Raw genomic sequence first — 24,385 nt, forward strand, 5'->3', positions numbered from 1 at the left:
GCGCAGAAGCGCTCTGCATGTCGCACGCATGCACAGGATACAGCGCCTCTGGATACAGATTTTTTGGAGTGTGCACAGACCCCGGGAACAATTTTTTTTTTAAAAAAATATTTATTAAAGTTTTTTTAAAATATAACAATGAAAATGAAAAAAAAAATACAAAATACAGCAAAAAAACAGTTAAAAAACAAATAATTTTCCATAACATATCTTCCTTACACTTATTTCCCTAGACCTCCTCATACCTCCCTTCTTTGTATTCCACTTCAATTTGTTAGTTCAGCAAATCCTTACCATTAAGCTTTTACCCATTTGTAAACCTTTTTTTTTTCGTCTCTCCTAAAGCATTACAGCTGGAAACCCCTTAGTTTCTATCCAACATCTTTCTAGCATTCATTAATTTTACAATATTTCTGTAAATAGTCTTTAAATTTCTTCCAGTCTTCTTTCACCATCTCTTCTCCCTGGTCTCGGATTCTGCCAGTCATTTCTGCCAATTCCATGTTGTCGATCACCTTCATCTGCCATTCTTCCAGAGTGGGCAAATCTTGCGTCTTCCAATACTTTGCAATGAGTATTCTTGCTGCTGTTGTAGCATACATAAAAAAAGTTCTGTCCTTCTTTGGCACCAATTGGCCGACAATGCCCAGGAGAAAGGCCTCTTCAGGTTTCTTGGAGGTTTCTTCAGGAAGGTATATTTAAATACCTTTTTCAGTTCATTATATATCATTTCCCAGAAAGCCTTAATCTTTGGGCACGTCCACCAAAGGTGAAAGAATGTACCTTCCGTTTCTTTACATTTCCAACATTTGTTATCAGGCAAATGATAGATTTTTGCAAGCTTGACTGGGGTCATGTACCACCTGTATATCATTTTCATAATATTCTCTCTTAAGGCATTACATGCCGTAAACTTCATACCTGTGGTCCATAACTGTTCCCAGTCAGCAAACATAATATTATGTCCAACATCTTGTGCCCATTTAATCATAGCAGATTTCACCGTTTCATCCTGAGTATTCCATTTCAACAGCAGGTTATACATTCTTGACAGATTCTTAGTTTTGGGTTCTAACAGTTCTGTTTCTAATTTTGACTTTTCCACCCGGAAGCCGATTTTCTTGTCCAAATTATATGCCTCCATTATCTGATAATAATGAAGCCAGTCTCTCACTTTGTTTTTAAATTTTTCGAAACTCTGCAATTTCAATTTGTCTCCTTCTTGTTCCAAAATTTCCCAATATGTCGGCCATTTGGCCTCCATATTGAGCCTTTTCTGAGCTTTTGCTTCCATTGGTGACAACCACCTTGGGGTTTTATTTTCCAATAAGTCTTTATATCTTACCCAGACATTAAACAATGCTTTCCTGACAATATGGTTTTTGAATGCTTAATGTGCTTTGACCTTATCATACCACCCCCGGAACAAATTAAATTCGTATCCAGAGGGTCCACTGTAGTTAGGTTAGGTTTATTAAATTTATATTAGCTTCTCCCCACCCTCAATGTCCCGAAGTGATATACAGTATAACCAAGTTTTAAAAGATGAAGATAAAGTCACATTAATATATTACAAACTATCTTAACAATGCAGCATCATATCATATCATTGGTTGATCAATCTGGGACATGAGAAGACTAGACTATTGTATTTTGATATTTTGTTGGAAGCCGCCCAGAGTGGCTGGGGAAACCCAGCCAGATGGGCGGGGTATAAATAATAAATTATTATTATAGACAGACCCTTGGTCTGATTCAGGAAGACTCATTATGTTCTCATAGTTTCCACTTAAGTACTATATGAAATCAATATGCGGGAAATACACAGGAAAGGAGATGGTGTCTAATTCTAAAGAATTCTAAAGAAATGGTGATAAAATCTGCAATCTGGTGCACAGCACATGGTGAAGTCTTACGGAAACCCTGTATCAGTCCATGCAGATGACTGAACACTTGCAACCAGAAAAATCATAAGCAAATTGTCCAAACAGCACAGAAATAAAGACAAAGGGAATGGAAGGAGCTTTACTGCTCTGTTCTTTCTCTCTCTCCACCTTGATTTTGTTTGTTTGTTTGTTTCAGAAACAGGTTAAAGGGTTTCATGATAATAGTGCTGTTTACGCTGAACTTGAACTTCGTGCCCTTTCATTTAAAATGCAGAAACAAATAAACAGAGCTCTAAAAATCTAAGTTTAAAAATACTCCAGCTACGCCTCTCTACTTCTTCCTGTAATAGGTTCCAGCTCTCTGCTGGACCGACTACCAAGTGGCAGATGAAAGGTTCAAACTAAGTACACTCACAATGAAAGCTTTAGATCTTAAGGGATGCTCTGGCAAGAAGAAACCAGAGAAAATCCTAGAGGTTAACTGGTATCTCTCCAGCACTGCCAAGTCCATTTTTTTTTATTACAAAACTTTTAGATCTTTACTGTTCCCGAAACAAACAAACAAAAACAACATCCTGAAGCCGCAAGTACTTAGCACAAAAGCACCAATCTGTCAAGTCATAATTAAACTGGCATGTTCACAGTACTCGGGCGGGCTCTTAGTATGGTCTGCGTCCAAACAGGACAGAGGTGAAAATGGACACAATGTCTCAATGTCAGCGAAAAATAATTCAAAGCATTGTTTGATGTTTCCTGGGTGGTCCTGCGCTTCCCTCCCCATTCCATGTCTTCTTTTGCTTTAGGATCACCTTCCTGACCTCAAATCTCTCTCCCCCCTCCCCCCAGCCCTTGGAAAACTACAGGCTGATCTAAATTCAGTTTCATGGTTTTATCAGGCAAGTGTGTCATTATGACCCCTCTAGCACAATTTGTTAAAACAGATGACATCCTTTTGCCTGAGGATCACTGGAGCTATGGCCCCTTCCAAACAAACCAACTTGTAAGGTGGGCCAATACTTATTATTCCCAGGTAAGTTACATTATAGTCCAAAGGCCATTCATCAGGAAATAGGGATTTGTTTTAAGTTTTTCACGTGTGCTAAAACTCAGTCTAAGTTTTTTTTAAAAAACCACCACCACCAAACGTTTAACCATATGAGTTAACAAACATGGATACATATGCTATAATGTTATTGCTTTAGTTAAATAAATTGTTTAAATTGTTATTAAGGAAATTATTCTTCTTCTCCTTCCAATAAAGTACAGCAGAAAAGTTGTCCAAATATAAACAGTTAACTTATTAAACCTCACAATAATTTCATAATTATCTGTCTATGTATTTCTAAGAGTATAACCAAATCAGTAATTTTTGATATAACTGTAAAAACTACTCTGAAAATGTATTATTCCAAAAATGAAACATTCCTCTAGTTGTAAATATTAAGATTATGCCAGCAAGAATGAGTCTTTCTGTTTAAAAAAATGATTTAAATCAAGTCTTACTGACTAGTGATTTAAATCGTGATTTAAATCAAATCCACCCTGCTTTTCATCACCAATTACTCCACCGTGTGGATTCACAGTAGACTTGAGTTGCAAACCAACCACTTTCCAATGCTTATCTCCTTCTTCCTTAGCAACTATGTGGCACCAAGCCAAAAGGGGCAACAGCAGATATGTTACCAATGTACCTCCCTGGGGCAGATGACTTTCAAATGGATGGATGTGCAAAGATCCAAGCTTAATGCAGAAATAGAGATTGCTGGCATCATTCGAAGAATCACCTCTGATGCCTTACCTTGGGCGCCAGTAAAATGTATTCTGTAATATACCAATGCTACAATCCCGTGAGACTATCAGGAATTACTTAGCAATTTAATCACTACAGTTTGGATTGAGGTGAGCAAGACCCACATATAAAAGACTGGCTGAACTGAGTCTGGAATACACTGAATATTATAAAATCCATGCACTAGTAAGAAAAGGTAGGGCAGAGGTAAATATATATGTGGTGCCTTCTAGATGTTGTTGGACTGCAAGTCCTATGATCCCTGACCACTGGCCATGCTAGCTGAGGCTGATGGGAGTTGCAGTCTAACATCTGTAAGGCACAGCAGAGGCTACCCTTGTTTTATGGCTTCTCAAAAGCTTACCGTATATACTCGAGTATAAGCCGACCTTTTCAGCACATTTTTTTATGCTGAAAAAGCCCCCCTCAGCTTATACTCGAGTGAGGTGGGCGGCGGCGGGACAAGCAGCCCAAAAGGAGCCCTTTCATGCTGCTGCTCCTTCCTCCTCCTCCTCCTCCTCCTCCTTTGCCGCTGTCAGGGACAGAAGAAGAGGAACAAGCAGCCCAAAAGCAGCCCTTTCGGGCTGCTTGTTCTTCCTCCGCCACCGTTGCCACCACCACCATGTTTGTGGTGTGGTGAACCAGCTTATACTCGAGTCAATATGTTTTTTATGCTAAAATTAGGTGCCTCGGCTTATATTCGGGTTGGCTTATACTCGAGTATATACGGTATGTTGCTAGTACACAGCCTCTTGATTCTTGAAGCAACCTGCTGAAGACCGTCCTTAAGGACCTTCTTTGGTTTCTTGAAAATACTGGGGGGCGGGGGGAGAGACAATTTCATTCTCCTTTTTTCCTGCTACCCTTCCAATGCCAGGAGAAGGCAGTGTTATTTTTCAGAGGCCACTGGGGTGCTCTGGTTTGTAGAAGGCTTCCCTGGCTGAGTTCTTTGTAACCACAGGTTTTGTTCACTGTCCCTGCTGCTTAATTTGTTGTCTGTGTATCATGTTTTGTTCTTATGTCTCTGGTTTTAATGCTATTGGCAGCTTCGCTGAGTCTTCGGTTCAAAAAGTGGGATGCAGATATTCAGAAACAACAATGTCCTACACACTGGTAAGTGGGAAGATCTGTCCCAGTTGCAACTAAAAATCTCTTCATTTTCCACTCCCTTTAGAAAAAGAAAAAACCCCCAGAGCATTGTTCCACTGCAAAGCATTGCCACAGCAGAGCAGAGAATGGGTCGAACCATTGTTATGTCAGTGCCAATGGTCCAAAGGGACAAGAACGGGCTAGGTCCAATCAGCTGTCTGCTTCCCCTACCACCATGGCATCAGATCCTATGCACTACTGCATAGTTTTCACTGTTGTTAATCTCTCTTGTATCTCGCTGCTACTGCCCCCACCCCCATGCCAGCGAGAGGATAGAGTGAGCAAATTTCAGTTGCAGATGAAGCAACATTAATTCTAACACTTCCAGTCATTATGTCTGTAAGGTGATTTCCATCATCATAGTGTGTGTGTGTGTGTTTTAAAAAGAGTGTGTGCGCATGCCACAATTGAAAGAGGTGGTTGTGGGATTTGAGCACTGTAATTACCAATCCCCACAAGTCCATTGGCAGCAGAAAGTGCACGCAGGAATCCCACAGAGGGACAGCAAAGTGGCTTGCTCTGGATCAACAGGTGAAGAGCAATTTATCAAAAGGAAAGCTGCTCTGTTAAACATCGTGTCAGTGGTTGGCTGGGCAGGGGGGTGGGGGAAGACAAAAAATAATAAGTACGCATCAAAAAATACAGAAGCACTGCAGCTTTTGAGATTCCAAAAATCCTGAGCTCTTTCTGATAGGCACATACTCTCCAAAAGAAAAAGAAAAAAACCAAACAAATCACATACAAATGTGTATGCGCACGCACACACAGAGGCAATGGTAAAGCGTTTTTTTGGCTTTCCATCACCATTTGGCACCTCTCCCAGTATGTAAACAGGAAAAAAAATCCATCCCAGCAGCTGCCTTCAGCCTGTATCTCCCAACTGAGATAGAACCCACCTCCTCTCTTCCTCTCCAGTATCTGCACCACTTTCCATATTAGACAGAGATACTATTTACGCCTACATTTATGTAACCAACAGATATGGCCATTTCCCAGAGAGAACACATGACTCTTAGTTGGTCTTATGAGGAACATATACACATTTTCATACTTCTTCATACATATTAGTAACAGGGAGAGGTGGGAAGAAATTATGGGACACCAAGTCACAAATCTTGCAATCTTCTTCACAGAATTTTAATTTGAGAGGAAGCCTTGTGCTGATCAGCAGGGCTGAGTCAGCAAAGGATTGGACTGTATGGTTAGTAAAGAAGTAATATTGTCCACTGGCACAGAGTCAGACTTGAAAGGGTTATTCTGTTAGTAACTATTTCACAACCTCGGCATCCCACAGAGAACAAGGGTCTTCTTCTAAGGGAGAACTATGCTGCAATCCACTTTACAAATTTAAAAAAAAGACTAGAAGTCTTTTACCTGGCATTCTTCCAGAATTCAAAAAAGATTAGTGCAGGTTTGAAATCTGTAGTTAAAAGTTTTGAAAGATTCATTTCAATATCTTGATTCAAAATGGCAACCAACTGAATACAAGTGCAGATGAAAACCTGCTCTTTGACCTTGAAACCACCATGCAAACTTTGTGTAAGGTATCTTAAGAGGTGCCAAAATGTGTGGAAAACAATTGACTTTCCAAAACTTACAGGTAAAGAACTGTTCAGTGCATTTTACGCTGCTTTCCCAAAGCTCAATGTGGCTTAAAGACTAGAGTAAGATTCAATAATAATTTAAGCCACAAGAACAGGCATGTTATGAACATGTCCAAGAAATCTTAACACTCATCTAACAACGTCTTGAAAGGCCAGGAATTGGACTTTTTCAATCAAATTGCAACCATTATTCAGTAGTGTGGGTTGGGTTGTACCAAATCCTGACACATTGCAAATGCAACCATATTGGGAACAAGCTTTGCTATCTTCTTCTTCAGTGAAAAACACAAACTATGCTCCTCCAGATCACTGAAAGCAACCTCCAGGTAGAAGGAGTTCAGAAATGGGACCCAGAAATGGGTGGGGAAATTACTTGATGTGGCTAAAGAAAGACAAACAAGAACCTAGCAAAGGTATTGCGACTGGGTCATTTGGGGGGAAAGCACCTTATTGTTTTTAGAGTTAGTTTGCCATTTCTGCTCTCTTCGGCTATAGTCTTTCTTCAGATGCATTAACCAAAGGAAATATGGTCAACAGAAAACCCAAGCAAATTGATTAAATTACTGGCATCATTTTGTGTTAGGAGTCTGTGTTGAGCAGGCATTGGGAACCTTAACCCTAGAAGCTGAATGCATCCCTTGAGATCTCTCTGTCCGACCCTTGGACATCCTTCCTGGCCACACCTCTCATAGGCCTTGCTCCAAACCCTCCTTAAGTACTTCTGTATATTCTTGAACTATGATCATTCTTCTTGCTTGCTCAGATGGAGGATGGAGAGTGGGCATAGAAACATCTGTAGCATAAAGCTAAGAGTCACTTTGCCTCTGGTCCCACCCTCCTTGAGCTTGCAAACCCCTGGAAGACTTCCTGAAAAGGTTCTCTAGGTAAAGGATAAAAGGGACCCCTGATCGTTAGGTCCAGTCATGGCCGACTCTGGGGTTGCGTCACTCATCTCACTTTACTGGCTGAGGAAGCCAGCGTACAGCTTCCAGGTCATGTGGCCAGCATGACTAAGCAGCTTCTGGCGAACCAGAGCAGCACACAGAAACACCGTTTACCTTCCCGCCGGAGCAGTACCTATTTATCTACTTGCACTTTGAAGTACTTCCGAACTGCTAGGTTGGCAGGAGCAGGGACCAAGCAGCGGGAGCTCACCCCGTCGTGGTGATTCAAACTGCCGACCTTCTGATCGGCAAGCCCTAGGCTCTATGGTTTAACCCACAGCACCACCTTGCATTAAAAAGTAGAGATATTTTTACAGGAACTATATTAGCAGCATCCAGAAAAGGGAGGAGGACTCAGATGACACTCAATACTAAGCAGCATTTTAAACGCTGCCTTAGACTCAGATGTTGAAAAACAAAACAAATCAAAAACACCTCTGTTTTTAAAATATGTAAGGACACTTAAAAGCAACTTTCCTAATGCAGATTTTATTTGACCTGTAACTGATTACTGAACATCTGCTAAGAGGTTTCAGCCAGTCTCACAAAGAAGAAAGTTTCTGCTTTCTTAAGAGGTTTCCACAGCATTTGGAGAAGAGCAACTTGAGACCACTCATCTGGCAGTCAGGACCCACAGCTGCCTACAGCAGCGTTTTATGGCTAAAATTATTTGGTCAGTCCAGGATTCATAACTGCTTCATTTTAACTTTTGCGCTGGCTTTCTTTTGTACAGACTCAGCTGGAGGCTTGCATAATTCACCCGGTTTCCCACGATACAAGCACTCTGAGACTTCTTCCATCACCCACTCAATTCTCGCAAGCAGAAAATGGGATTCTCGACAGCAAGATGTTTTTGCTCTGGGAGTGAAGAAAGGGAATTGTCATGTTCAGACAATTATCTGAACTGTGGTTTGGAGGCCCAAGAACAAACAACAGTGAGCTTCAGGGTAGCATGCTACCTCCTTCCCTTCTCCACAGTTGTATCTTGCTTTGAGGACAAACCATGGTTGATGCAAACCATGGTTTACCACATACAGACAAAAAGGTATCTTGTTGAAATTAGAAGCAGAATTGCTTAATCTCCTCCCTTGACATACAGCAGAAGGGGAGGAGGGAGCGTACACACCTGCCACTCATACCCAATCCATCATCTCAATTCAGCCATGCTCTTTCACATCACAGAAGATACAAATGGAAGATTACTTTAGCTTAGCAATGGGAAGCCTGTAGCCCTCCTAATGCAGCTGAACTCCGGCCAGCATACCCAATTGTGGGGGATCATGGGAGTTGTAGTTCAGCAGCATCTGGATGAACACAGGTTAGCCTCCCCTGTTTAGATGAACTACTGAAAATGGAAGCCTAGCATATTCTGTAAAGGACAGGACCAAAGGTCTCTACAATCTTCCAATGCAATCAACACAACCAGCAACTAAGAGCAAATGCAGTGACAAACTGGCCCAGCTACGCACACAAATAGTGTGGGAAAATAATACTCCTATTTTAAAATAAGTGGTGCTACTTCCAGTCTGTTGCTATAGTGATGAAGGGCCCAGCAGAGCAGAGAATGGCTCAAAATGATCCAGCAATCAAGCAAGTGAGATGCACTGTTATCAGAGATATGGATTCTGCAGCCAGTTGCACAGCAAAGTGGCAATCGATTTATTAAAGAGAAGACCCTCTCACTTGCTTTCTGCTCCTGTGCATCCTTTTCTCAGCTAAGTGCTTGGCTGGGCATCTTGCGTGGAGTAACCCTACAAAAGGTTGTCTTAAGAGTAAGCACAGCACATATAGACCTTTGATGGATGTTTATCATTAATGTGGGGCAGTCCTGCAGCCAAAAAGGCCACAACGCTGCTTTTAATGATATATTTAATGAAGCATCATGAATACTCTGGAGGCCTCTTCCCTCAACTATAAGGGGAAGGAGGACAATACCTTGTGGGGCACCAAAACAGATGCAGCTGCACTGGCCCTTGGACTGCTATCGCCCACAACGTATCCCTGAAGTCATTGGGGATAAAAGAACTTTATTCATTGCAGTAGTTTAAAGTATTTCCTATTATAGTGTCATCACGCAAACAGAGCAGTTTGATGCTTTTCAGCAATGAAAACCCTGAAAAGGAGGGATAGGATATGCTGGATGAGTAGAAAGAGAGAACAGATCAAGCACTGGACCCCATGGCTTAACTTTCACTCCTCAGACAGAATCCAGAGCACTGGGTATTAGGGCTTGAAAACAAAAAGACTAGACCAGGGGTCAGCAAACTTTTTCAACAGGGGGCCGGTCCACTGTCCCTCAGACCTTGTGGAGGGCCGGACTCACTCTCACTCTCTCTTTCTCTCCATATATTTAAAAAATCAATTTCTATGCACACTGAGAGGGGGGCAAATAGTCCTCCTCCCCACACACACCCCAGCCCTGGCCGCCTTTTCAGTTTGCTGCCTGCCTCACTCGTCAAAGGGCTGGCAGCGGTGGCATGAAACGTGCTTCCTCCCCGCCTAGAGAAAGAAGGCGCTGTTCTTACCTCCCCAAGGACTGGTAGGCAGAGTGAGCTTGTCCACTCTGCTCTGTGGCCCACAGGAGCACCAGGACGGTGGCAGTGGGAGGAACAGGCTGAGCGGCAGCGGCTCTGCCAATCAAACCAGGCACAGATTCTGATTGGCAGAGATGTCCCCATGCTGCGCTGAGGTAAACCAGGTGCAGCGTTTGATTGGCAGAGTCGCCGCTGCTCGGCTTCTTCCTCCCGTCACCATCGCCAGGAGTCTCGGCTTCGCGGCGGGTTCTGCTTCACAGTGCAGACTGGATTTATGAGCCTGGGGGGCCGCATCTGGCCCCTGGGCCTTAGTTTGCCAACCCCTGGACTAGACAGACAACCTTTCAACAACAACAAAAGTATTCAGCTTAAGCACAAGACAGAACACACAGTATTCCTTAATGCCTCTGATAATACAAAGCTCATTCTTACATTTAGCCACTGATATTCATAGCAATGCATTCTAAGGCCATCATAGAAGAAGGCCTACTTTATTAAATCACTGCGAAAAGCAGAACAAGTGAAGATAGGACCTCAACTCACAAGAACGACTGTTCAAGTACCCTAGCACAAAGGATACTAGCATCTGTCATCATTTACTAATTTTAGTATTCTTCCTTTTCTAGGTGTTACATCAAGCACACCCATCTACCACACCAGAAAAGGCAATGGAAATGTTTCCAATCTGGCCTTTTCCTTTCAAATACATGGAAGCTACAGGCAGGTGAGGATTAGGCTGCAATGCTTGAAACACACACACACACACACCTGCCCTGCATTACTGACTGGCATGCTACGTAAGAAGAGTGGTGCTTAAGAACATAAGTAGGGGGTGGCAGGATCACACCAATGGCACATCTAGTCTAGCATCCTGTTCTCTTCCATGGCAGCCCACCACATGCCTAGAGGAAACCTGCAAGCGGGACCAGAGTACAAGAGCATTCTCTCCCTTTGTGGCTTTCAGGAAGTGGTATTCAGAAGCATTATTGCTTCTGGCTGTGGAGGCAAAGAAGAGCTATCATGGCTACTGGCCCTTGATAGGCTTCTCCTCCATGAAGTTGTCCAATCCTCTTTCAAAGCCATCCAGGTTGGATGGACAGCACTGTATCCTGTTGAGTAGCAACGAGCAGCCATCCCAGATGCAACCACTGGCAAGGTGGGGGAACCATTCTTATCATTTCAACCATAGTGCTTTCCGCTGGAATCAGTTAATACATTCACGTATAAACTAGCCTCGAAACCACAGTTCACAGTTTCCTCCTTTAGAAGACCTCCCCTTACTCCAGAAAGTTGCAGACCTATGGGCCACCCTCACTGATATTCCTCAAGCAATTCTTTGCAAGGGAAATCATTAATCTGGCACACATCTTGAAAGGTTCCCTGTGACCAAGTGCTAAGCACAGCCATTGGATAGGTGGATAGCATTTGTATGGCTCTACAATGCTGACATACAATGCTTCTTGGCCTTTATTCAAGCATTTTTGGCCACATTCACACATAACACTAAGCCAGAAAACATTGTCCATTAAGCAATACATTGGTACCTCGGGTTAAGAACTTAATTCATTCTGGAGGTCTGTTCTTAACCTGAAACTGTTCTTAACCTGAAGCACCACGTTAGCTAATGGGGCCTCCCGCTGCCGCTGCACTGCCACTGAGCAATTTCTGTTCTCATCCTGAAGCAAAGTTCTTAACCCGAGGGACTATTTCTGGGTTAGCGGAGTCTGTAACCTGAAGCGTCTGTAACCCGAGGTACCACTGTACTTTGCATGGTCTGCGTCCTGGTGCATGCAGACCACATACAGTGATACCTCAGGTTAAGAACTTAATTCATTCTGGAGGTCTGTTCTGAATCTGAAACTGTTCTTAACCTGAGGTACCACTTTAGCTAATGGAGCCTCCCACTGCTGCTGTGTCGCTGGCGCGCAATTTCTGTTCTCATCCTGAAGCAAAGTTCTTAACCCGTGGAACTATTTCTGGGTTAGCGGAGTCTGCAACCTGAAGCATCTGTAACCCGAGGTACCACTGTACTTCCTTCCCCCCTTCCACAAGTGGGGTGTGTGTGGATCAGAAGCAACTAGTTATGTCTAAACCCAGGGTTTGTTCCACCCAAAAAATTATGCTCACTAAGCCAACTAAGCCGTGGCTTCAAAACAAGTAGTGATCACAGTGGTTTGGGCAGAACAAACCATGGTCCTGGATTTGGAAATAATGCTAAACCAACTATTTCGTGGTCATCTCTCCTCCTCCCCATCAATCACAGCTCAATGCTGCAAAGAAGGAAAATTACTCCCCACACTGAAGCCTACAAAAAAACCTCAATGACAATAATGAAGAGGCGCAAAGGGCACATCCCATTTTAAATCTCTTCCTCTGGAAATCTGGCCTGTTGCCTGCTCCCTACCCCCACCCCCAAATTAATGCACATGAAGCTTGGATAGAGATATTAAATTAGTATGATTAAAGGCCCAACTCACAGGGTTTACAAAAGGATTACAGCTAATCAATCCACCATCCTGCAGAGGGAAAAAAAAACACATTTGCTTGCAAGGCTGATAAATTGGTGACTAATAGTTAATCTCTAGAGATTAGCATTTCTTACTTTGTCATTTCCAGGAGGGGTAGCTGTGATAGTCTACTTCAGAAACAAAAAAAGAGCAAGAGGGGGAAAAGCACTTTAAAAATCAGCAAATTTATTGTGGCAGAGCCCACTGACTCAGATGCATGAACTGTTGTCTTTAATTGGTGAATATTATGTATATATATTTTTAAGCTCTCTCACTCACTCAAACAAACATGCACAAGTACAAAGGGGGAGGGATGTAAACAGTGAGGTCCAAAAGCATGAAATGTCATGAACTGTATTCTTACATTTCAGTGTCTTTCTGTTTCTATTTCCACACACACCGCAATAAAAAAATAAATAAATGTTATGCCACAATGTATCTATCTGTCTTGAAGGTGCAACAAGACCTTTTGCTGAGCGATATCTAGCTCAAGGAAAGACGGAAAAGAGTGTGTTGCTATCTCAATTGCTCACTACCTAGATTTTATCTGGCATGAGATTCAAGAACCCCAGACCTCCACATTTCATGTATGAAGGACCTCCCTGCAGGGACAAACGGGGAACAAATTAGACTGAAGAGTTGTCAACTATCTCTCTACATTCCAGAGAACATGGCAGCAGAAGGTACTGATAAAAAAAAGGCAGGTTCACAGAAAATAATATTTGTATTACATGGGATACTGCAGTCTTTAAGCACCTAACAATGAATGGAAGTTCACTGAGGAAGATCTATGAATTAAGTTGGAAAATATACAGACAGTGTATCTGACAGAGGAACTTAGCCTTGAAAATAAATCCAAAAGTTACTGGTGCAGTGAACTTTATACTAGCCAATCTGCTTGTGCAGACCTTACTCATTTATCGTGCAGTCACTGCAGAAAAAATACCTTCCATTTTAAAAAATCTTCCTTGTCTTGTCACCTGGATACAAATATTACTCACCACAGAGAACCAGACAATTAACTGTTCCCTGCCTGCAGGAATTACACAGTTCGAACTTGCACTGAAAGCTTTCAGAAGCTTTACATTGCTTCAAAAGCTGTACTTTCCCCTTTACTTTTTTTAAAAAAGGTGTTACAATTTAAATTTTAGAATCTCCCCCCAAAAAAATAATTATAAAAAGCTTTCAAGAGAATATTCAAACTTGAGAATGTGCAAGTCAAAAACCAGTTGCCATGAAATTTATATATATATCAATCACTTGAGAAAAACAGGAAATATCTTTTCCTCTTGCAACTCTGATGTATCAACAGGGCAAGTGGGAAAATTGTGGAATGGTTAGGTGATCATGACTACTTATGTCATCAGGAAGGAGGGGAATGCTTACAACACAAAGCATTTTTTAAAAAAGTTATTCTTGCATTGGCAAGTGTCTATACAAATCTGTGCACCATAGTTTGAGCTAAGGGGATATTGGAATTATATGCATGCCAAACACTTGTACTATCCTTTGAGGGTGATACAAAATTCACCATCAGGCCGAGTAAGCTTGCTTTCGGTAAAACCTGAACACCTGCAATACCTTTTTCAACAGCAATGGCTGGCCCAGTTAAATAATGGCACCTTACAAATGTATGACTAGCGCCTTATCTATTTATTAATCATCAGGGAAGCATAACTGATTCCCCCTTACACAGACTTACACACCCCTACACTTTTTCTATCATACAAGTACCCTGCTGAATCCGACTAAAGGTCTCACCCATCTTCCTGTTTCTCAGTGTAGTTAACCAGATCTTTCTCAAAAGTCAACAAGAAGGGAATGAAGAAAATAACCAAGCATCACCATTTATGTATTTAATTTATTTGTAAAATTTATATCCTGCGCTTTATCACCAAATGATCTCTGGGTGGGTGGCAACCATAAAAATACAGCACTTCATAAAATCAACCAATGCATTAAAACAAAAGCAATATTGCACAGTTCAGACCACGCAACATTCACCTCCTCCACTCAGTACACACCAGAACCTTTAGAGCAGCCTTTCTCAACCTGTAGGTCCCTAGATGTTGTTGAACTACAACTCCCATCACCCCTAGCTAGCAAGGCCAGAGCTCAAGGATGATGGGAGTTGTAGTCCAACAACATCTGGGGACCCACAGGTTGAGAACCACTGCTTTACAGGATTAGGTCCCCAAATACTTGACAGAAAAGTTTTCAGATAGTGATTAAAAATAACTAAAGTTGGTGGCAGCTATACATCAAGAAAGCTGTTCCATCACCAGGGTGCCATCACCGAGAAGGCTCTGTCCCATAGTTTTCACTTGGCAATGCTATGACAAGCAGTAGCTCTTAAAATCACAGCCAGGACAATACAGACAGGGAGGCACTCCTTCAGATAACTCAGTCCTAACCGTTCAGGGCTTTGTATGTCAGAATCTTGAATAAGGCTTGGCGGTATGAAGTATGGACCTTTAAGGACCATGGTTATGTGATCCTGAGCAGGTCCCCACCCCACCCCACCCCCCAAAAATGTGGTATTCAGCGTTCACCGCCCCTGAACCCAGAGGTTCTATTTACCCATTATAGATAACCACCACTGATAAACAATGAGTTTGTCTACTTTGCAATATATTGTAGAAAGGCTGTTCTCTATGCATTTGGACACCTCTTAAGAAATTTTGCATGATGGTTCCTGAGATCGAGGAGCAGGATATTGTCCATGTTTGGGATACAATTGGATGCTTTTAAAAATCAAGATGGCAGACAGAATCATTCAAATCTCCCCTGGATTTACCACTGATTTCTAAACTGATCCCCCCCCCCCTGTGTTTTATAATTCCACTGGGCATGAGACTCCTATTCTCCTACAAAGTTAAGCCCACAAACATCTCCGCATTATGGAGCAGGGAATGCCATAAATTATGTGTTGTAGGAAGAGATGTATTTTCATATCCTCAGAATAATCCCATGGGATAAACTGGGCTGAGATATACTTACTGGCCCAAGATCGGCCAGTAACCTTTGTGCCAGAGGAAGAACACAGCAGAATTCAGCAGCCAGATTATGAATAGGCGCTCAGAATAGATCACACCCATTATGGTGTGGCTGCACTGGTTGCTGAATCGCTCCCAAGTCCAATTTAAAGTGCTGGTTTTGACATATAAAGTTTTTCATGGCTTGGGATTTTTAGAAGACATCTGAAGGCAACCTTGTTTAGGGAAGCTTTTAATATCTGAAGGACTATTGTGTTTTAACGTTTTTTTTGGAAGCCGCCCAGAGTGGGGCGGGGAATAAATAATAAATTATTATTATTATTATGACCCCAAAAGCTCACTGACGGCTGTTCCTGCAATAATGAGCCCCAAAAAAGTTATCTGAGGCCATTCTCTGGGAGAAGAGCGACAGGGCCTTTTCAATGGCAGACTCCCCTTGTGGAATGGTCACCTCAGGAAAACTCAGCAACATTTACATCCTCAGCCAAAGGCATTTTTGTTCTACCAGGTTTTTGGGTGCTAACATTGTTGCTGTTCTTCCTGCTGTTTTCATGGGCAATCTCTTGGGTTTGGAGGTGGTTATCCTTTTGGTGAATGGGAAGGATTTTTTCCTTTCTTTTTAAGGCAGTATAATTGTTGGTCACTTTTAATATATATTACCACTGTAAATGTTGTTGGATTTTTCTTTGTATAAGCCACCATGGAGCAAGTTGCTCTGGGACGGTTCTTGCACAAAACAACTCATAAAACAACCCAAGCCTACGTTATTCTAGGACCAAGATGGGGAAGCTGTGACCCTCCAGCTGTTGGGGCCCCAGATGTTGTTGGACTGCAACTCCCATCATCCCTGACTATTGACTATGCTGGCTGGGGCTGATGGGAGTTGGAGTCCAACAACAAGGTCGCAGGTTCACCATCACTGCCCTAGAACAAATGACTCTTACAAAAATTAGGCATGTAAATCACCACTAGCCAGTCATCGCCATAGTGAGTAAGGATTTCCCCAAGTGACCAGATTTTTTAAAAGCCCATTTGTGTGCTAAACATTTGTGGATTTGCAAAACCAAGAAAGCATTACATGAGGGCAGAGGTGAATTAATATGCATGCATCTGTTAATTTATTAAGACCATCAGCTGCATCCTCTACATTAGAGGGAGAGTTCATTCAAGCAGGAGCTACGCCTTGCAAGTAATTTACTTGCAAGTAAGTCCAGTTGTGGCAAATGGAGCTTCTTCCCTAGAGTGTCCCCCCCCCCTCCAGGACTGCAGCCTCAACTATAAAGCGTCAAAAAAATGGATGAAAATGCTCATCACATTCCACTCCGATCAGACGCTGCTCCCTAAAGAGTGTGTGTGTTTGTGTGTGTTTTCATACGCCAGACAACTTACTTGCGCCTTCGATTTTGTCCGATCCCCTGCTCCAAATGATCTGCCTGGTCTCCAGCTTCACCTGGAACGTTTTCCTTTCTGGCCTTTGGGACTTTTTGGAGTAAAACAAAGTCATCACGGTGCCGACTTCCAAGCTCCTGGAGAGGTGAACCACTTCGGCTTCGCTTGGGTTGCAGGGTCCATTGGTAAAAACAGACGCCATGGTGGCTTCCCGAGTCCTTTTTCTTCTCTCTTTCTCTCGCCCCCCCTCGGGTTCAGCAAATGCTGGGCGAATGAAGGGGGGGAAAGGGGGCAGAAAACTTCCCAAACAAAAGAAGGAGTTCAAACGCTTCTTCTACGCCAAAGCTGGAAGCAAAAGCGTGGAAAGGGGGGAACCGGGTTGTGGGTTTATTTATTTTTTCAACTCCACACCAACATCCTCCGAGCCTTTTCCAACCGAGAAGCAACGAATTTCAAATCTTGGGAAGCCGTCCCTCCAGGGAAGGAGCCAGGATGCCACCACCGACCAGTGTTTATAATGCGAACGGGAGGGAAGAAGCGAACTCCTTAGCCCCGGTCGGTGGGCGCCCTCTTGGGAACCAGCAGCTCTTCGATCCCCCAAAACGAGAGAAAATCGCCCCTCTTCCCTTCGCGATCATGCACCATTTTCCCTCTGCTTGCTTTCTTTTCTTCCTTCGTTCCTTTTGGGGGTTTCACCCACACCCCCTCCGCGTCTTCTCGAGTCCTTTAAAACGAAAGCGAGCAGAAAGGGAATCGGGCCGGATGGCACGGCGGCGGCGGCGGCGCGGGAGGTAAGAGAAAACAAATATGCATAAAAATCTAACTCCAAGTCGGTCTTCCCCAAGCGCAAGCAAGGCTGGCCGGGGGCTAGAAAGGGCTGGCTGCGATCGGGGGCGGAGAGGAGGGCTCTGGCAACCCCCGCAGCCTTGCTCCCTCCCCCTGCGACTGCCCCTCTTATCCCCGCCCCCCTTCCCTCTTCCTCCTCCTCCTCCTCCTCTGCCAGCCCCCTTTGGCGCTGCCTCGACTCTGCAGGCAGATCTCTCTCTCTCTCTCTCTGAATCGATCAGAGACAGGCTGATAAAGATCTCCCTAGAGCTCAGCAAGTAATGGCTGGAAGTAGCGGGGGGAGGAAAATCTCCAGTAATCGGAGTCCATTGCACATTCTTAAATGACTCTCTTGCGTCGTGCTTTGCAGCAACGTATGCAAGGTCGGAGGGGGGGGGGCGTTGTAGCAGGAATTTCTTTTTCGCATACCGCCCCCCCCGGTCCTACCACCCCCACCTTCCTTTCTTTGCACATTATAACAAGAGAGGAGGAGGCTCAGGGTTGGATCCGGACGCCCTCGTCTCCAGATCCTCTCCCCAAAGTGAGCAGGCAGGACTAGTCCGCAGGGCCCAGCGAGAAGCGAAGATTTCCATAATCCAGTTTTTCCTCCTTGCCTTTGCATGAAGGGGGGGGGGCAGAGAGATCCGGAGACTTTGGGGGTGGCGGGTGGGTTTTTCATCCCAGCAAAAGTGAGGCAGTGGCACGTTTCTGTTGGGTCTTGTCTTCGCGCGCCCCCACCCCAAAAGGGAGCCCGGGAGAGGAGTGGTCGCGCTGGAAGGAAGGGGGGAGGCGCCGAGCTTCGCAATGCAGGGCCCCTTTTGCGGCCTGCGAATCTCGGGTCGACTCGCGTCCAGGTGGCGAGTTGGTTGGTGTTATTTTTTCGCCTTCTTCCCGAACACGTGACGGCGCCTAAGAGAAGAAGCAGGAAAAGGACGCGGTGGGGTCGGGTGTCGGGATTGTCGCCCCTTGCGCGGTGGAAGGCTGCAGTTGCGACAGGCAGAAGAAGATGCATCAGAGGCACACACACACACGCCACTCCGCTGTGGAATTCGGATCAATGGCTACTGTGTTGTGGTGGCTCCAGTGTTGCACTGGGGAGACCCGAAATGTTCAAATGCCCGCGATATCTCTACGGGAGCTTTTGTTGTGTGAATGGCGCCACAGACCCTCTGGGGTCCGCAGGCCACCAGTTGGGGAACCACTGGTGCAGAAAACAAACAGTAGGGCCTTGAGACAAAAACGAGTAACGCAGCGATATAAAAACAGAAAAGCAAATGAAACGGAAATTCAAACATGTGCCACAGGGTCCATTCTTGTGAGTCAGGGAAAGCTTGGGCGGAAAGATCTCAAAAGCGACATGACATACGGTTAAAATAAATTCTTCTGATTGGAAATCATCTTAACAGATTTTAATACAGTCATACCTTGGGTGTCGAACAGAATCTGTCCGGAAGTCTGTTCAACTTCCAAAACGTATGGAAACCAAAGCACGACTTCTGATTGGCTGCAAGAAGCTCCTGCAGCCAATTGGAAGCTGCTGAAGCCCAATCGGACATTCAGGTTCCAAAGAACGTTCGCAAACGGGAACACTCACTTCTGGGTTTGCGGCGTTCGGGAACCAAAACATCCAAGTACCAAGGTGTTCGGGATCCCAAGTACAACTGTATTGTATTTTTATAGAGTAGCCTGCCCTAGGATGTTATGGTGAAGTAATATCAATAATGCATACCTCCCCTTCACCCTAAGGTCCCGAGGTGGGTTACAACACAACACAAGTAATACAGTTTATGACCAAGTAAAGCCCTGGTGGAGGAGCCTCCTGGGATGTGCAGAGGCTTCGTATGAGGCCTCTCCACAGCCCAGGAGATTCCTTCGTCAGGTCCCCTGCTAACTGCTGTGGTGGGATGGGGGACCTAGGGAAACAGCCCCACAAGAGGAGCCCTTCTGCACCCTGCCTGGCTGGCCTCTGGTCTCCAAAGAAAAAACACACAAATGCTACAAAAACCAACTTACCTCACAGGGTCGTTGTAAAGAGAAAACAGGGATGGGGAGAACCTTCTACATTGTTCCTCCAATAGAACTTCCAGCTTCAGGGGCTGTATACTCCTGAATGTCACTTGTTGGGGGACAACCCTAGAAGACATTTTTCGCCTTTAGGCCTTCCTTGTGATCTTTCCAGAGGCATCCAGCTGGCCACTGTCAGAAGCAGAGGTATTGGACCAAGTTGACTTTCAGTCAAGTATATAAATCTCTATAGGTACACTCAGTTGAGAGAAAGCCCTATTTCCATTCTGAGTATTATAAAAGTGGCGTAAGAGGACTCTTTGAAGCAGAGAGGGAAAGAAGAATGTAAAGAGCGATGTTTGGTTTCTGTAATGAAAGAAACAAGGATCCATACGTGCTTAGAAGCCGTGTCCTCTGCCATTTCGGGTCTCCCCAGTGCAACACTGGAGCCACCACAACACAGTAGCCATTGATCCGAATTCCACAGCGGAGTGGCGTGTGTGTGTGCGCCTAGAGACCTTTTCCTCTAATATTAGGGGTTGAGATTTGGGGGGCTGTGTGTCCTACTTTGCATAGGCCACTTCTCTAGCTGAATGGCTCTCAGAAGAGAGTCTTCTGTTTGAAGGGCTGTCCAGTCCAACCCTGGTTTAACCCTAAGAATGGAGAGCAGATGCCTTGAAGTTGCCCGTCCACCACACAGCTGCACACACACTGTACAAAGAAAGCACACACACCCTTCCTGGAAACTGCAGTGTACACCTAACATAGTTGCAATTCCCAATGCCCTTAACAAACTACAGTTCCCAAGATTCTTTGGTGGGCAGGGGCAAGCAAAATGCTTCAAAAGTATAGTGTGTATACTATATAGAGCTGACGCACAAGTCGTCTTCCTCACTGTGGTGAGGCATTTCTGTTCAAATCATGTTGTTGTTTAGTCATTTAGTCGTGTCCAACTCTTCATGGACCAGAGCACGCCAGGCACTCCTGTCTTCCACTGCTTCCCGCAGTTTGGTCAAACTCGTGTTTGTAGCTTCGAGAACACTGTCCAACCATCTCATCCTCTGTCGTCCCCTTCTCCTTGTGCCCTCCATCTTTCCCAACATCAGGGTCTTTTCCAGAGAGTCGAGTCTTCTCATGAGGTGGCCAAAGTACTGGAGCCTCAGCTTCACGATCTGTCCTTCCAGTGAGCACTCAGGGCTGATTTCCTTAAGAATGGATAGGTTTGATCTTCTTGCAGTCCATGGGACTCTCAAGAGACTCCTCTAGCACCATAATTCAAAAGCATAAATTCTTTGGCGATCAGCCTTCTTTATTGTCCAGCTCTCACTTCCATACATCACTACTGGGAAAACCATGGCTTTAACTATACGGACCTTTGTTGGCAAGGTGATGTCTCTGCTTTTTAAGATGCTGTCTAGGTTTGTCATCTTTCTCCCAAGAAGCAGGCGTCTTTTAATTTCGTGACTGCTGTCACCATCTGCAGTGATCATGGAGCCCAAGAAAGTAAAATATCTCACTGCCTCCATTTCTTCCCCTTCTATTTGCCAGGAGGTGATGGGCCCAGTGGCCGTAATCTTAGTTTCAAATCATAGTACAGTAATGATTTTGAAATGTGCATATAAATGAACATGTGCACATTTTATGCAGATCCATGTCCTCTTTTACCCACTTCTCTGGTCCTTTTTTTTTTTTTTACAGTGTCATAGAATTTTGGATTTGGAAATGACCCTGAGGATGATCTAGTCCAAGCCCCAGGAATGCAGGAATCCTGCCCAAAGCTTTTCCTAGGTGGACTCAAACCACCAACCTTCTGGTTAACAGCCAGATGCGCTGACTTGTTGTACCACCTGGACATCCTGCTGGGGACTGGTTGTGGTTACTAGCTAAAGTTTTTCTCTTTCTAGCTGTTCGTCTTTGCCTTTAAGAGCTACAGTTGCAATCGAAATTATTCACAGACACACCCATTGCAATTAGTTTTTTTTTCTTCAAAATTGACAGACTTTTCAGCTGTTTGCAATGAGCAAATCAAACAAAAGGTGTTCCGACTCAAGCACGCCTGGTGCAACTAATAAAGCCCTTGATTGGTTGCATCAGGTGTGCTTGAGATAACCCCAGTTGTATTTGTGCTGTTGTGAGGGATTCTGTGTAGGGGGTTGAATAACAGTGAGACTGGAGAAACCAGTATAAGTTGCAATTTCAGCTGAATTTGGGGAAAACACTTGAAGCATCCATTATGCTGAACTATTTCAATTGCTTTTGTCTGATTTGCTCATTGCAAACAGCTGAAAGTCTGTAAATTTTGATGAAAAATCCCAATTTGCAATGGGGGTTCTAATAATTTTGATTGCAACTATATGGAAAGCAGAAGCAAATGGTGCTTTCTCTAGCAAAGCAAAAAAACAACAAAACAAAACCTTCCCCAGCTGTATTATTATCTCATAAGAATAGCCTATTTGATCAGAACAAGGTCCCGCTCTATTGGCCCCAATATTTTGCTTCCAAATACAACCAGCCAGATATTTTTCCTCCTGGGTCTCAAAGTACTTCAGGACTGAATCCTAGTGCACCTGTGTTAAGGGAAACTGTGGGTGGAAGGACTTTTGACTGATTTTTAAAATTCATTTTTATGATCTGAATGTTTATTAGCATGTGGCTTGGAGAGGGAGAGATCAGATTCCTCATTTAAGCTTTCCCCAACCCTGGGGCTGCAGAAGTAACACCAAGCTCAACCCATGTGGCTCCCTTGATCATCTGCATGACAGATGGGGGTTAAAAAGGGGTCAGCGGGAGAAGCTGCCCTGTCTCAACAACCTCAGGTGTGATCTCAGCCTATGGCTCAACTTCATGTCCTCATACCCAGGCATGAAATGTTAAATGTGTGATTTTTGTATACTTCCCGGCTGTCACTATTTTGGGGTGGGATTCAGTCACATACCGGTAAATTCAGCATTGCACAATTCTAGTTGGTTGGGTGGTCTTGTGCAACAAGACCACTTCCCCCAAAGATCGGGCTTTTTGAGATAAGGAAAGTGATGAGAAACTGCACTAAAAAGTGTGGGGTAACACTTGCTCTGACACAACATCATCTAACCTCCCTGCAAACCAATCAGGATGAGTGAGCGCTCAGTAAACAGTTTCTGTGGAAACACTAAGCTTGCCATACGTCAGGAAAAGTCCTGACATGTCCTGGTTATTGGGTGTAAAAATGGCATTGGGCGGGGGGGGGGTTACCAAAGCGGCAAAATGTCAGAGAAAACCTGGATGTATGGCAATGCGATGGAAAAAGCAGCGGAAACAGCTCAAAAAGCTTTAAATCATTATTTTGGGGGGGAGGTTCTCCCCCCCCAAAGCCCAACAATTTGGGTGGGGCCTTCCTAAAAAAATGCTCAGCAACTTAGTGGGTGCCAGGAATTTTAGTTTTTGAAATATGGCAACCCTAGGAAACACACTTTGTGTATATTTGTTTTAAAGTTGCTGGTTTTATTTAGATTTTGATGAATTTTATGTCCTGTTGTTTTTAATGTTTTATTTTATTGGTATGTTCAATGAATATTTCATATTGCTTTATCCGGTGCACAGCAAGTGCCCTTTCTGCCTATTCAAAACTGCTTTTTTTGTCACATACACAATTATACACATACGTCAAGAGTCGTCAACAGGCTCATCAGGCTCATCTCAGCTATCTGCCAATCTCCGATTCCCACCACCCTTCTGAGTAATACCCCTCTCCACCTTCTCTATATATAGAAGGATCTGGCAACTTCTGTTTCAGTGTATCTGAAGAAGTGTGCATGCACACGAAAGCTTATACCAAGAACTAACTTAGTTGGTCTTTAAGGTGCTACAGGAAGGAATTTTTTTATTTTGACTATGGCAGACCAACACGGCTACCCATCTGTAACAATTATGCCTGGCGTGCTCTGGTCCATGGGGTCACAAAGAGTCGGACACGACTAAACGACTAAACAACAACAACAATTACACATCTGCCCTTCTCAGCGCTGTGTGTGTATATGTGCGTGTCTCTCCTCAAACTCGGATGGGCATCTCATTCCCAACTGTCTCTTAATCATTGACTCCCATCAGCCAGCCACTCAGAGCTATTAGCTGGACATCTGCCTAGCAAATGGATGGCAGCTGTAACAAAATCAGGTGCTTCTGGTAAGGCATGGGTGAATCTGTCAATTTCAGTTTCTCTCATTTCTCCAGCCTTATGTTCAGTTCTCCACATTTCTTCATCAGTTTGTGGTTTATCTATTTAAATGGGGGGAGGGAATCATCCTGAAAATTCACCAGCATTTTAATGATAATATACCATTTTTGGTAGGCAGTTTGGCCAAATATACACACATTTGCCAAATAATTCCCCCTATAATCATGTCTTTTTGTACGTTGTGTTCGCTGGTGTTTAAAATGTGTGGTAAAGGTAAAGGGACCCCTGACCATTAGGTCCAGTCGTGACCGACTCGGGGGTTGTGGCACTCATCTCGCTTTATTGGCCAAGGGAGCCGGCGTTTGTCCGCAGACAACTTCCAGGTCATGTGGCCAGCATGACTAAGCCGCTTCTGGCGAACCAGAGCTACACACGGAAACGCCGTTTACCCTTCCGCTGAAGTGGTACCTATTTATCTACTTGCACTTTTACATGCTTTCGAACTGCTAGGTTGGCAGGAGCAGGGACCGAGCAACGGGAGCTCACCCCGTCGTGGGGATTCGAACCACCGACCTTCTGATCGGCAAGTCCTAGGCTCTGTGGTT

At 44.1% G+C, this 24,385-nt stretch overlaps 1 protein-coding gene across 3 annotated transcripts in view; it reads right to left on the minus strand.

Annotated features, from left to right (window-relative positions):
- The window catches only part of PLCG1 (phospholipase C gamma 1), a 108,023-nt gene extending 90,274 nt beyond the window's left edge, over positions 1-17,749 (minus strand). For all 3 annotated transcript variants that reach the window (XM_083507917.1, XM_083507916.1, XM_083507915.1), the window contains exon 1: positions 16,799-17,749. In XM_083507917.1, the coding sequence (XP_083364043.1) occupies positions 16,799-17,000 (202 nt within the window). In that variant the 5' untranslated portion in view covers positions 17,001-17,749. The remainder of the gene's footprint in view (positions 1-16,798) is intronic.
- Between the last annotated feature and the right edge of the window lie 6,636 nt (positions 17,750-24,385).

This window comes from Podarcis liolepis (assembly GCF_965112155.1).
Source record: "Podarcis liolepis genome assembly, chromosome: 6".
Classification (NCBI taxonomy): Eukaryota; Metazoa; Chordata; class Lepidosauria; order Squamata; family Lacertidae; genus Podarcis; species Podarcis liolepis.